The 14553-nt window shown below is 35.7% G+C and overlaps 1 protein-coding gene across 1 annotated transcript; it reads right to left on the bottom strand.

The window, feature by feature from the left end:
• Positions 1-371: 371 nt before the first annotated feature.
• On the bottom strand, positions 372-14276 carry LOC112529255. The gene is made up of 15 exons (XM_025140437.1): positions 14147-14276; positions 11486-11659; positions 11257-11373; positions 11090-11172; positions 10313-10376; positions 10100-10217; positions 9027-9181; positions 6904-6956; positions 3542-3612; positions 2834-2956; positions 2698-2735; positions 2387-2437; positions 1630-1797; positions 1413-1525; positions 372-534 (listed from the first exon to the last, which is right to left on the bottom strand). The coding sequence occupies exons 2-15, from the start codon at positions 11603-11605 to the stop codon at positions 411-413; spliced, it is 1398 nt and encodes a 465-aa protein (XP_024996205.1). The 5' UTR covers positions 11606-11659; positions 14147-14276; the 3' UTR covers positions 372-410.
• Positions 14277-14553: the final 277 nt, after the last annotated feature.

The following is a 14553-nucleotide window of genomic DNA, read 5'->3' as shown; positions in this document are numbered from 1 at the left end:
ATTGTTTATTTGAAACAACTTATGTTTTTCTACAAAAGTCTTTATCAACTTATTATAAATTAGAATGGTTTAACTTCTTCAAAAACTCCTTATTACCGGTTTGACACCGGTATAAGCTGTTTATCCAAATACTAAAAAATGCCTATTACCTATACCACACCGAAATAAATCAATAAATTGTTTTTATAAGCAATTTTAAACACCCCCGAGGTTCAAATACGGACAGTAACAATGACAATTGAGCAATACATAGGCACTTTAAAAAAAATAGATGCTTTTATAATTTTGAAAAGACAAGGATTTTTTTTTATTTATGGATGATTTGCTTTTAAAAATTAAATAAATAAATTCCCATAAAGAGGTAGGTGGTGTAGAATTGAAGTGTTTATTTGAGTTGTCCATTGTGTGGATCAGTTGACTCCATAGACCCATTTTTCTTGGTTGCTGGTGTAGTTACTTAACTCCTCTGGTTTGAACCAAAGGCTGATTTCATCCTTGGCGGTTTCTGGACCATCGCTTCCATGGATGATGTTCCTGCAAAACCAAACCTCAAAAACTCATAAACAAACCCGTGACTAAACTATAATAAAGATTTAACCACATAAAAAATATTAGGTAATCTTATTTATACCTTTTATTGTCATATCATTGTTGTATTTATATTTGAAATAAAAACGTGTTCTAGAGAAAGTTCAAATTTATGTGTTCTTTCTTAACGTAAAAAACACATACACGAGTCTATCCACTTGAATTAAACCAACAATTGCCCAACTCAACAAAATGGTATTTTCAATTGGCCAGTATAAATGGGTTTGTCCGTCATTTTGCTTCAAATGGCTGACATTTTTGTGTTCGGCATTTTCTGTGAGGGAGGGTTTTTTGTGTTCTAGTTTTAGTGTGTATTTATAGTCCACATTTTAATTTTTTTAGTGGGGTGGGTTGGAGATGGTCTAAATGGAGGTCTTGTTTGTTCTAACCCACTACTAAAACACAAAAATGAAGGTTATGTTTGTTTCAACTGACAATTAAAACACAATTTTCTTGTGTGTAAATTGAAAAAAGCTTCTATATTTGGAGTTCTGGTAGTCATGGGGGTCTAAAAAGATGTGTAGTGGATTTTAGTGTGTTGTGTTATAGTGTGTGATTGTAAGAGTTATGTGTTTTAGTGACGATAGGCCTACGTATTATTGTTTCAGTGACGATAGGCCTAGGTATTATTGTTTCAGTGAAGATAGGCCCACGTATTATTGTTTAACCAACGTGAGACTCCTATGACTCGTAAGTCATAATACAATACCATACGACTCCTATGTGATACTGCAGGTCTACAATGATTGGTCAAATGCATATGAATCATAAAACATGAAATTTTTAAATAATGCTATGTATTTAATGTTAAAAATCTAACGTACCTTCCAACAACAATGGCCAAATCTCCTCTGATGGTTCCAGGTTCTGATTTCGATGGATCTGTGGCTCCAATAAGTTTACGGCCATATCTAATTACACCTTCTCCTTCCCAAACCTGCTTAAGTGAACCATAATTAATGGTGTAATTAAGGTTGCTTGTTAACTTGTTCACAAGGTAGTGCATGCATGGATGGTAAAACAGTGAGGAAATTAAGATACCATCGCAAGAACAGGGCCAGAGCTGAGGAAGTTGCACAAGCCATTGAAAAATGGCCTTTCCTTGAGATCATGATAATGCTTCTGGGCAAAGGACTTTGAAGGTACCACAAGTTTAATAGCTACAAGTTTGAACCCTTTACATTCAAACCGGGCTATAATCTCCGAAATCTAGAAGTTAAACAAGAAAGCTCAAATCTCAATAATACGGTGCAAGTTTGATATACACCTATATATTTATAGGGTCAGGTTAAGGGGAAACCGTAAAAAGATGAAAAACTGAAGAACATTCTAATAACCGTTCATCTATGCCATATGCACATATGCATACAAGTAATTGAAGATGTTTCCTGGTTTCTATGTACGTTTGCATGTGTATGCACACGTGCATACCAGACAAATTACTTGTAATTACATGTGCACACCGTATAGATGAATGCTTTTTAGGATATTCCTTATTTTTTTCTTTTTTTGGTGGTTTTCCCTGAACCTCATTATATATATGGTGATAATTTCAAATAAGAAAGCTAAATATGGTGAAAAGGTATAGGAAAACTTTTATTTGAAGATCAATAAGTAACCCATGTCCATGTGGATGATATATAACATCAGTTCCCAAATCTTCAGATATATGTTATTTAGGATTTTTCAATATATTCATGTATGAAAACTTCTTTTGCTATTATCACGATATTTAACATTCTTATTTAAACCGGCCTCTATATATATATCGAGGAAATATGAGGGTTAAAAAAGTTACCAGTCCTCTTTGCACACCATCAGGTTTGATAGCAATGAACGTGCGCTCCATCTGTGTGCACAGGCAAGAGAAGTAATCACTTTTTCTTTGAAGATAAGTTATAGCAAAAGTGAGATAGAAGGATAGTATTGTCATGCTAACAATCACGGGCGGATCTAGTTAAGAACATACGATGACACGTGGCCCACCACTTCATAATTCCGTCTTAATGGATCAAGAATATACGATGGCACATGTTGCCACCACTTACAAACTTTTCTAGGTCAGTCTCTGTCTTAGTAACAAAAAGAAATTGACAATTGATCGAATACCTGTATTGCATTTGCTTCTTGGTCCTGAAGCATATATGCTGTAATGAATTACATACAAAAAAAGAGCATCAATTGTCAACAATCCACAAGGAAGACAATGAACTCAAAAAAAATCATAGAATCCAAAAGTTCAAACCTGCAGCAGGTAGCGCAAGAGCTCCAGCAATCCATGTGTTGCCGGTGTTATCTCTCTTGATGGAAGCTAGAGCCGGCAGCGTTCCTTTGAAGGAAACTGTTGCTGCAGAAGCTACTGTTCGTCCTACAAGTAAAAGAAGAACAAACAAAGTAAATTTCACATCGTATCTAGAATTTGAACACAAACAGATTTCTCTACATAACGTATCCACACTCATCGATCCAACAGATAAACATACTGATCATGAACATATCAAAATCTATTTAACTACACGCATACACAAGCTAAATATTATCAATATTCACAATCTGGTACTCAGATACTGTCAATTCCTACAGCTATTCATTAAGACAGATTTCAGTCATCTACAGCAATTCATCTTCGGCTTACGATAATTCAATCAAAATCATCGTAATACCAGATCCACAATCGATAATGTACAATATACAACACATATAAATCAAAATCTTCAACTTCAACCCCAAAGCGGCAATGAGTTCTAAGCTATCTTCATCTTACGCTTACGGTAATCCAAGAACAAGTAACCAAATCATCGTTAAAAATTGCGATTCACCAGATCCACGCACAATAACATACAATGTACAACATACAACACTGTCTACACACATAAATCACAATATATATCCAATTCAAACTTCAATAACACAACAGAATTTGAATCGAAAAATGTACAAAATTAAAACTCACCGGAAACCACATGATGCTTGTGCTTGGAGGTAGAAGAGAGAAGAGACGTAGCAGCTCGTGAAGCAGATCTGTAGATTTTAGAACTCATCTCCTTCTCGATCGATCAATGAATCAGAACAGAATGAACAAATCAAACTTATAAATTCGAAATGAAAATGGAATCGAGAAGCTCTCTTTTAGAGGGGGGTTTTTTATAGAGCGAAATGGAGTATAGAGAGGGTCAGTTGGTTTGGTTTAGTTATGGAGGAAAGGATTTTATGGCAGCAATTTGGAAAATTTTAAAAAGACCCCCCTGAGGTTTGCATCAACTTGCAATTATATCCATCAACTCTTAAAATAGTTACATTTGGAGGTGGGATTTACTTTTTGTTATCTTAGGCAAGAAATCTCAATATTTTAGAAATAATTTCTAATTTTTGATTATTTTCCTCACTGTCAAAATTGTTAATGTTTTACAAGACTCTATGTATAACTAAGATATCGTTTGGTACGCATACATGATTAGGCCTGACAAGAGAATATGACAAAACTGGATATGACAAGTTGTATGTCAGGTGTTTGACATGAGTAGAACTAGAAAACGAATGAGTTGGACAATTTGCCTCTAAATGTTTATTGATTTTATATGGTAGCTACCAGTGGAAGAGGAAGTAGTATCAGTTGGACAAGTTGCTTCTAAATGTTGTTTATTGATTTTATCTGATAACTGCCAGTGGAAGAGGAAGTAGTGATTATGGCAGGGCAGAGGTGATGGTGATTGTGGAAAAGGTTACAGCAATTTCTAATTGTTTGAGCAAGTCCAATCTGACAATATAAGCCATGAAGTGGTAACAATAATCAAAATATAGTAAAATAAACCAAATTATAAGTTACAGTGCATACAGTTTTATTGATCAATTAAATATTTGAAATATCAGATGATTTTCACAAGATAGATTTGCTGTAAACTTGGTGTTATGTTAAGGTTATGATGGAGAGATGCTTCTTAATGTGTAGTGAGAAAACTTTGGTACAAAGAAAGTATTTGATGGTTCGAGAATTGAAGAATTGCTATTGTTCATGCTATGAAAATCAAGGGTTTAATATGTAAAGATGTAAACCGCATGGGTTTTTATGTAAATTTTCTGATCATTTTTTTTGGAAGGTCAAAACACAATCTTTGACTACTATTTTTAGAATGTCTGTGATTGTTGGTGACTTGGTGGTCGGAAACGCTTACATTTACCGTTAGATCCGAACTAGTGGGCCATCCCGGAATAAGGATGAATGCATATCCACCGTCCGATCAGATCCATGTACATTACATGTACCGTCAGATCTGTTCTCTCTAACTAACGCCTTATGACGTCGTATTCGGATTCATTCGACTGTTAAAAAAAACACAACTCAACCGGTTCAATGTCTAATCAAGTTGTAAAATTTTTAAATGGTAAGTATTGAGTTAAAATTTGGTTCCCATCATTTTTTTATTAATCTAGATATCCAATCCGTTATGCGAACCAAGTAATCTCAGGACGACCACCCGCTTTACGAGGTAGTCCAGAGTCACCGCATTTGAACTTTCGTGGTCACAATAGGATTTTTTATTTCTCCTTGGATTCAAACCTGGGATCTCCAGACACTTTTGACATTTTGAGCCCAAGATTAAACCAATCGGACACCACCCGTGTGATTGGTTATAATTATTTGAACTCAACCAACTTAATGAACCCGATATCATTTTATTTTTTTGGATTGAATATGATTATTAAGTCCCTATTAATATTACATTAAGTAATTAGATCATCACATACTCTCTTTATATACATATATTTTCAATCTCTTCATCATCTGTATACAACTCCTTTGTATGTATGTTTAGTAAATATGAACATATATATGTAAATTGAGAAAAGTAGTTGAATGTTACATATTTCAGATTTAACGAGTATGGATAAACTATATCAAATAATTGATAATGAAAAATGAATTATGATTAGAGAAAACAACGTATTTAAGATTAGAATAATATTTTGATGTACTAAAATATCAATCCAACTAACCCAACGAACCCGCACGGTATAAGTTGGGTACTTGGGTTGGATTGAGATTTTTCAAACTGTAAACACTGAGTTGAGTTATTTAAATGCTTTCAATCCGATATCAATAACTAAAATAAAACCCCTTCATGCCTAACTTTGGGAATGTTTGGATGTGATCCAAAAATTGTAAATTGTAACTTAAAATTGAGTTTTATAGTTTGGTAAAAAAAAAAAGTTTTGGGTTTTAAATGGTTGTTTGGTAGTTGCTGAATGGTTTGGTGTAGAATAATTAAGTGATCAAAATGATTAAGAGGCTCTCATGCTATAGTGTAAAATGAAATATAATTGTTTGGTAATTGTTTACAATGAAATTAGGGTGTTGAATGGTTAAGGGAGGTCCAAGATGCAAAATCATTTAGATAATTTTAGAACCATTAAGAGATGGACTTTTTTTTTGCCAAACAAGATTTATCTCTTAACGATTTTAAAGCTGCCTCTTATAGTCTTTAATATTTAACTACAGTTTTGATTTTTCATGGTTAAAAAGGAGTAGTTAAAAGAGACTGTTCACGTTTGTTATATGATTCAATTATAATGATCATTTCAATTAGAGTCGACCAACTATAATTAGATATAGAATGAGAATCAGATTGGATTGGATTGGATTCAAAATTTTAATATCCAAATTTGATTGGTTGATTCATAGATAACAATTCAAAATCCAACAATACCAAACCGATCGAATCCGGTTACCATCGAATAATCATCTAATTATCATCAGATTAATAATTAACACACACACAGACGCTCAATATTATTTTTTTTGATTAACCTGGATATCCAACCCACTATGCGAGTCGACTAATCCCAGGACGACCACCTGCTTTGCAGATAGCTCGGAGTCACCACATTTGAACCTCCGTGGCCACAAGAGGATTTTTATTCCTCCTTGGATTTGAACCTAGGACCTCCTGGTACTTTTGACATTTGGGGTCAAGCTCAAACCAATCAGGCACCACCCTTGTGGTTCAGACGCTCAATATTTGCAAACCCAATAAATTATACAAACTAACAAACCATTTTTTATGTGTTGTTTCATACGTGACACCATGTTAACCGGAAAGCCTGGATCACCAATAGTTTATTACTTCTAGAAACAAAAATGATGGAATTTACAACATGAAGTTATTGAATTACTAAAAGGGTAGGGTGCATTATATATGTACAAATTAATAGACATTGGTGACAATGGCTTCATCAACCAATCTAAAATCAATCTTATACCATTACATTTGGCACAAATTGTTGTTACATATCTCGGGTGAATTATCGATCGTGCTTGAATCTGGTCCCGTTTTACACTCCTCTTGCAATGTCATCAACCAAGCATCCACCTGAAACAAAGTAAACGATCTTGAGGACCGGCTCTGAAACAAACCAAACTGGCCTAGTATACCCCCGAAGAGTACATCAGTTGTTTTATTGAAGACCCTGACTTGTACAAGAGGGGTAGCGTTTGATATGCAGACCGGACAGGACCAGACGGACAAAAGAATCTGACAGAACTTGACATTTGACAAGTTGTCTGTACACAACTATCCCCTACAAAATTGGGCTGGACAAATTGCTCCTAAATGCTATTTAATAATTTTATATGGTGGTTACCATATATGGTTTACCAAATTAATAAGCCGTGCGTCCCATTCAACTCATTAAGCCGCTTCCGGACAGCCCTTAGTTTAATCTATAGTTGTGATCTTACCATTATGAGGACTTCTAACTTCCAAGGGGTCGTTTACCAAATGCTTACCCGGGTAACTGGGTAGTTGTTTACCAGCAAAATTCAACACTATCACTTACTTACCGGATAAGATGTTAGTCCACCAAAACGGTATCGTATGCAACAATTTACGCGGTAAGCGCTACACGTGTTAAGTGTCGTCGCCCTTACTTATTGGGTAAGACTTTCGGTCCTTCATTCGCTCTTACCGGGTAAGATTATTGGTCCTTCCCATATTCATCCGGTAAGGTAATATAACTTGGTAAGTGCTTACTTGGGTAAGCGTTTGGTAAATGGTCCCTAAATGTAAGTATGCTAGATGGGTTTATTTCGGATTTTACTTGAGAGTTTACTTGTAATTGATAAGGATCAATAAGAACTGAGTTTATATGAGTCCACACGACCCCATAGGAACCAAAACCTTTACAAGCACGACCTTAAGCTGTAAGTAAATCAAGCCCAAGCTTGGCAGGATAGATGCTAACCTGCCTCAGCCATGTTTTTAATGAGCTGACAAGTTCAGTCATGGCTTGAATACACCCCTATAACGAGTGTGCACAATAGGGTTATTTAGCTTACCGACCTTCTACAAAACTAAGGGCCTGTTTGTTAGTAGCTTAATGAGCTTAATGGGACTTACAACTCATTCGGTAGCTATTACAATACTGTTTGGTAGTGGCTTAATGATATAAAAAGTGGCTTATCTAGTAAGCTTCTAGGTGGAGCTTTATGCAGAAAGCCAAGTTTTTTCCAAATCTGTCCCTCCCAGTTAAAAAACACGCTTCTTCCATCTATCAAAAAACTTTTCCAATCTATACAGACAAATTAATCCACACAGACAATTTTATCCATACAGGACTTAATGAAAAACCAACCAAACAGTTTCAAGTTTTTACACGGGCAAGCTGTTTTACACCAGCTGTATAACCCTAGAGGCAGGTCAGATGGAGGCCATTGAGCTAAGAAAACATTTAGAAGGTCATGCTCTTACTGAAAACTCATTTAATGTCAAGATCGATGGAAATCAAAATGATGCATGCATACAAAGACTTCCTTTTCAATCCTCATAAACCCAAGGGGTCTTGCCTTGGTGCACTCAATCACGGGGTTCGCCAAGTAGTCTGTGTTCCACAAATTGTGTCATTTAAATTAAAGGAAAAGAGACACGGTCATTTAAGCATCACAAACCGCTTTGCCATTTCAAAATATAAAAGAACAATAAGCATCATGGGAAGGTCATGGAGTTAATTAAAATATCATTTAAGGTTATATACCTAAGAGTGAGGTTATGGGGAAAACCCCTACAAAAATGGAAAACTGAGGAACACCCTAATTACCGATCATTTGTATGATATGCATATGTGCATACAAGTAACCGAAGATGTTTTCTAGTTTCTATGCACATGCATACTGTAAATATTACTTATAAATTACTTGTAAGCACATGTGCATACCATACAAATGAACACGGTTACTAGGGTTTTCCCTTGAACCTGGCCCATATACCTAAATATACCAGTTTTTTTAGAGCGGGCTGTTTAACACCAGGAGCAGGTCTAATGATGGTCATTGAGTTAAAAAAAAATTTAGAAGGTCATGTTTCTAATTAAAAACTCATTTAAGGTAATTCAACCAAAGAACCGCATCTGAAACAGAGGAAATTTCAAGGGTATGGCATGGTTACCTGCAATTTTGAAGCACTTGAGCATTCGTATCTCAATCCATGGCGAGTTACTATGTAAAAGGAATATCGAGTTTGCCCTTCTTCTTGAGTAAGACATGGCATACGCCCTACTTCCACAACATCGGACAAAAGGGTGGAGTCTTGAGGACTTATGTCTGCAATAGCTTGACACGAACGTGGCTTATGAAAATCGCAAATTTATAAAGATGCATAGTTTGATAAAAGTGTTTTCGGGTATTAGCCAACTATTTGAATTAGGCTTCAACAATGACAAGAAAGGAAGAATCGTCTACACCAAAATTAATACAATCAATGATTTTGTATTATTATATTGATAAATAGGTCACATGGATCATCCCAAAAACTGGAAATCTTCTTTGGACTAAGGAAGCATAAAAAAAAAAGAGCATAATGCATTAAAATGCAACGGAATTTGCCTTGATTCCTATTTAGTGTAACCAAGATTTTTTTTCTCGATCAATGTGATAGTTTCAAAAGTTCCTATTTAATGTAATAAAGTGTCAAAAATTCTTATTTTGTACTCATTTTGACCGGTAACCTACTGATTTTGTAACATTTGATGACATGGATGTCAATTTTATCGCCCACTTCGTCGTAACCCTTTCATAAGAAGGTACCTACGCCATCAAATGTTACAAGATCATTGCTTTGTTGCTCCAATTGAAGTTAGACTAAATAGGAACTAAACCACACTTTGGTGCATAAAGATGCATTTTACCCTAAAGAAAAAGCATCATAAGATCACTTGCCCTGTTGCCCATGTTATAAACATGCACTATCTTGTTAAATCAAGAACTCAAATATAGCTGGAAAAGGACTCTTTCCCCTGTGAAACACCAATTACAGAATACTCTTACACTTGAGTGGCACAAGTTTCCCTTCAAAGGAAGAGGCATGGATCTAATGGGATGAGTTTGCCTGTTAAATTATGTCTGTATGTGTGTCTATATATAGTTTTGTGACAGAAATTACTACAAACTTGTACTGCCAAAGCAATATTAAGGTGAGTAGAATAAAACCGAAAGCCACATCCTCAAGAGGCGAGTTATTACCTGTGGACATAAAATACAAGAAGATGCATGGTCCTTGAAGAACAACAAAGCATGGAAGCCAGTCATCAACTTCTGTATCGTCAAGAGGAGCTGGCTCTCCAGGTAGTGCTGTCCATCTCTGTGAAATGAGGTTCAAGGGCATCATAAAATAGTTAGCAGACTGAAAATAGTAACTCAATACAAGAGACATATGCAATGAGTTGATGGAAATACAGTTCGCATCAGTAAATAGCCAGAAAGACGGGCAGAACGAAGAATTTCGTCGATGTGTTCCAACCTGCATTAAGTAACAGGTGATATTGAGTGGAAAAAAGAAACACACTTTTCCATAGACAAAAGCCACAATGAGAGAGACAAGAAAAGTGAAGAATCCCACAGAAGTTATACACACCAAAAAAATATATTAACCAGAAATTCTTTATCCCACCTGCTTTGTATCAGAAATAGTATATGCACATCTCCATTTTTCTGCAATTGAGGTGCGTTTGGTACACAGACGGCACCGGACAGAAACAGACGGGGCATGATAGAACAGGATGAGCGAGAGTGACGTTTTTAGGGTTTTAATTTGACATTGATAGTTTAGTAATTTACCAATCTTATCCCATCGTCCTGGTTTTTGTTCCACCTATTTTGGTGGGACATAAAACCCGTTTTTGTCCCACTAGGTCCTACCCTGTCCCAGTCTAAATATATCACCAAATATGGGACAAGAAGTTTTTGTTTTCTCCTGTCCAGCATACCAAAAGCACCTTGGTACCAAAAGCACCTTGGGAAACAATCCATTTCTTAGTATGAACGTTCACCTCACAAACCATAACCCCTCTTTCTAGCTTTTCCAAATACTTCAACCATCATTTCTCATGGTACATTAGCAACAAAAGGTTTGTTTCTTCTTCTACTTAAACATGGCAGGGATGGTGGGCATGTTTATATAGCAGAAACGAAAGGTCTATAGCTATTACAAGTGAAAGTATCACTACAGCTTACCGAGCTTTCAGATGAGCTTCTCTTTCCTCTAAATCAGCAAGTTCTGATCGAAGTGATTCTGCTTCTGCAGCAGATAATACAAGCTGTCCGACACAGTAACAGAAGTTTTTAGAGAAAATATAGATCAAAATGTCGAACTGGGTTGAAGAATGTTGTACTGTATCGACCTTTTTTTGCACATCTGGGTCTGCTCCCCAAGATAGCCTCCGTAGATTAAATAAGCTCAACATTGATGCAGCACTTCTAAATCTTCTTCTAGCCCACAGATGGTTGCTAGAGCTAAGCTAATGCAAATCAAAGCAACTAAAATAGAATCAATTCAAGTAACTACGAGTCCATTCAGTCAAGAGAAAAGCGGATCTATGTATAAGATTGCTCGATTTTTCTCATCAATACCTCAAATTCGATTTTTGCACGCGAAATTGACGAACTTCTTGTTTGAGGGGTCTCTACAACAGAAGTCGAAGACTGGAAATGATCTGGGAAAACTTGTATTCCTCTAGGACCATCACCCATGAAGCTTGTTTCCACTCAAGTGAACCAGGTTTTGAACAAAATGAGATTCTTCAACTTCAGCATTCAGATTGAAAACTAGTCAGATCTCAAGATATATGCAATCTGTTATAACAAAAATCTAAAAAGATAAGTAGCGCCAGCCAGGAACTAACAATACAGATACGGGAAATCAAGTAAACTTTAGTAGATAATACACAAGGAGGGTCATCATATACCAAAGACTTCAAAAGGAACATCGCCTTTTTTAAAGATTGATATTGGTACCACACTGCCCTTAAGCCTCTATCAGATTTATTCCTCTTTCAAATTGATAAATGAATGGATATTGTGACTTTCAGTTCTCAAGACAAATAAGACTGCACATCTCAAGTACTCGATATTAAAAAGGGGAGAGTGTGTATAATGTCATTTGCAAAATACTAAGGGATTGTAAGTGCTCCAAAGTTGGAAGCATCTAAGGTGAAGTAACTAAAACCGTTATACTGCTAAGTGCTAATAGCAAACACTAACAACGCAACAGGCTAGAAAAATCCAGAAACAAATTGCATGCATCAATCAACTGAAACTAATACAGCAACAGGAAAAAGGCATAATTTCAGAGATAGCAACAATGTATAGCACGCTGCAACCGTCACCCTGCATCCGAATCTCAATCTCGGACAAAATGAGATATGTAACCATAGTAAATGGAGATCGGCTAAAAACTCTAGACTTGTAAATAAAAAATCTGACACCACATTTAGTCATAATCCATCAATAAGCTTCGCATTAACTAAAAAGGCCCTCGAGGAAAAGGTATCATCACGATACTAATTGATACACAAAGAGTACAAGCTATTGCTTCTTTTTCTGGATTGTAATCCTTGAAAAAGAACTGTGACATTATGGATGTGATCCCTATTTCCAATCGCTGATAAACATAAACCAGACACCAGTTTGTTTACACTTAAGTGAAGTCAATTTGGATCAGCTACAGTAAAACCTCTATTGTTTATGACCTTCAAATCAGATGCCATCGATCATGTTTCATAGTACCAGACTACATCATCAACCAGGTAGAAGGAAGTTCGAATATTTGGAGAGCAGTCGAGCACACCATTGATGTAATGGATTAAGGAGATGACATGTTCAGTCCCACTGAGATTCTAGCTCTAACCAACAGCCACCTGCAAGGAAAGGAGTGTGCGATGGGCAAAGAGATAGAACGTATTTGAGCCACTCAGGCTTCCCTTCAAGTCAACTTTCCCAGTGAGGATTCTTGTTTGGAATATTTTTGGTGCTGGTTAAGATGATTTCCTTAGAAATCTAAGATATTCTGGTTGAAAAATGTACCCAGATTAGGAATGATACTTAGGATTTTGCCTCTAATTTTTTTTCCATAAATTGAATCAAGAAATTAAGTCTGTTGCAGAGTATTTGGCTGAGCTACAAGGCATGTAGCAGGAACTATATCTGTAAATGATTTGGTGCAGTAGAGAAAGAAGGTTAGAAAGTTTAAGGGACAAGGACTGAATATTCACTTTTCTAATGGGCCTTCATTTAGACTGAGATACTTCAAATGGGATAATTGTAGACAAGATATCCAACCTTAAGAGAGTGTTTCGGTTTGTTCAGCACGATCATAATAGGAGCATTCAGTGATATCTGCACTAATTTCAGTTGTACCTATGGTGAAACTTTCAGAAAGAAACCAATTAATCAATGCGACGATTTGTGGACGAAAAGGGAAAGAAAAACAATGAATCTGACCATCATGATGATGACCATTCTACTTGTGGTATTTTGTCTGTTTGTTGGTGGGAATATTGTCTCATCAAGGAGTCAGAATCCGCAAATAGTTGCACAATCAACCTTTGAAGTTGATTTTAGGGCAATGCATTGGGTAAATATGGGTTACTATAGATGAGGGATCTAATGCAGAACATGGTTTATATCATTCTGAAACCTACGGTTCTCTATAAAGATAGCGGACCAGCCATTAGTATTGCTTGTCCAATATAGCACAAGAAAATAAAGCACACTGTTGACAAGAACGGATACTTCTTCAAGAACTATGAATTTTCTTCCCAAATCTCTCTGTAGAACACATTTATGGACCAACTTGAGGGGGAGAGTTAGGTCAATTGTAACTGGGCCACACATACATTTGTGAATTGTGAATAGCTAACCAAAAGCCAATACCAAAATAAGTGTGTTCTTCCACTCCATCTTGTGCTATCATTACAAATTCAAGTGGATACGATGAATTATAGTACCAATTTCTAATAATCATCTAGTTTGTTCCAATTATACAATCAAATAAACAACTATTTAACCCAAGCAGCCAGAAAAAAGGGGAAATTAATTTACAATAATCAACTTCAAAATTAACAAGACTGTCTCCATCATAAATCCATAGCCACACATAACAAATTCAAATTTGAAAAGAAATCACTAAAGTTCGATAGAGCAACAAATAATCAAAGAGCAGCATGGAATTCACATGATCGATACGAAGTTAAACAGCAGCATACTAAACAAACATGATCATAAAGAACTTACAACTTGAGAACTGTTTGATTCTATCCATAAAACACAAAGCGGAAGTCGGAAGATCCTTATAATGCAGATTGAAGAAGCTTTTCTAGAGAGAGAAAGTAGAGAGAGAGAGAGATGATAATGATGATGATTGCTTTTCTTAATGGAGTTGTTTTGTGATGAAACGATATGAAAGAATGCAGCCATACGGTGCCGTTAGCTAATACGTACTTGTGCTGTTGGTTTGCAAAATTACCATTTTGCCCCTATATCGTAAAAAACTTTACAAAATTTTCAAAACAAACCCTTAACTTTTTGAAATACTTCTTTTGTCCCAAAAACTTCTGAAAGTTAATTTTTTCGACCAAAAATGTTTAAATGCAAACAATAACAATTAATTTTTGTTTAATTTTTAACTTGTTCAATGAAAT

The sequence above is a fragment of the Cynara cardunculus genome, assembly GCF_001531365.2.
Source record: "Cynara cardunculus var. scolymus isolate 2C chromosome LG 16, CcrdV1, whole genome shotgun sequence".
Taxonomy (NCBI): domain Eukaryota; kingdom Viridiplantae; phylum Streptophyta; class Magnoliopsida; order Asterales; family Asteraceae; genus Cynara; species Cynara cardunculus.
This window is presented reverse-complemented; position numbering and strand designations above follow the sequence as displayed.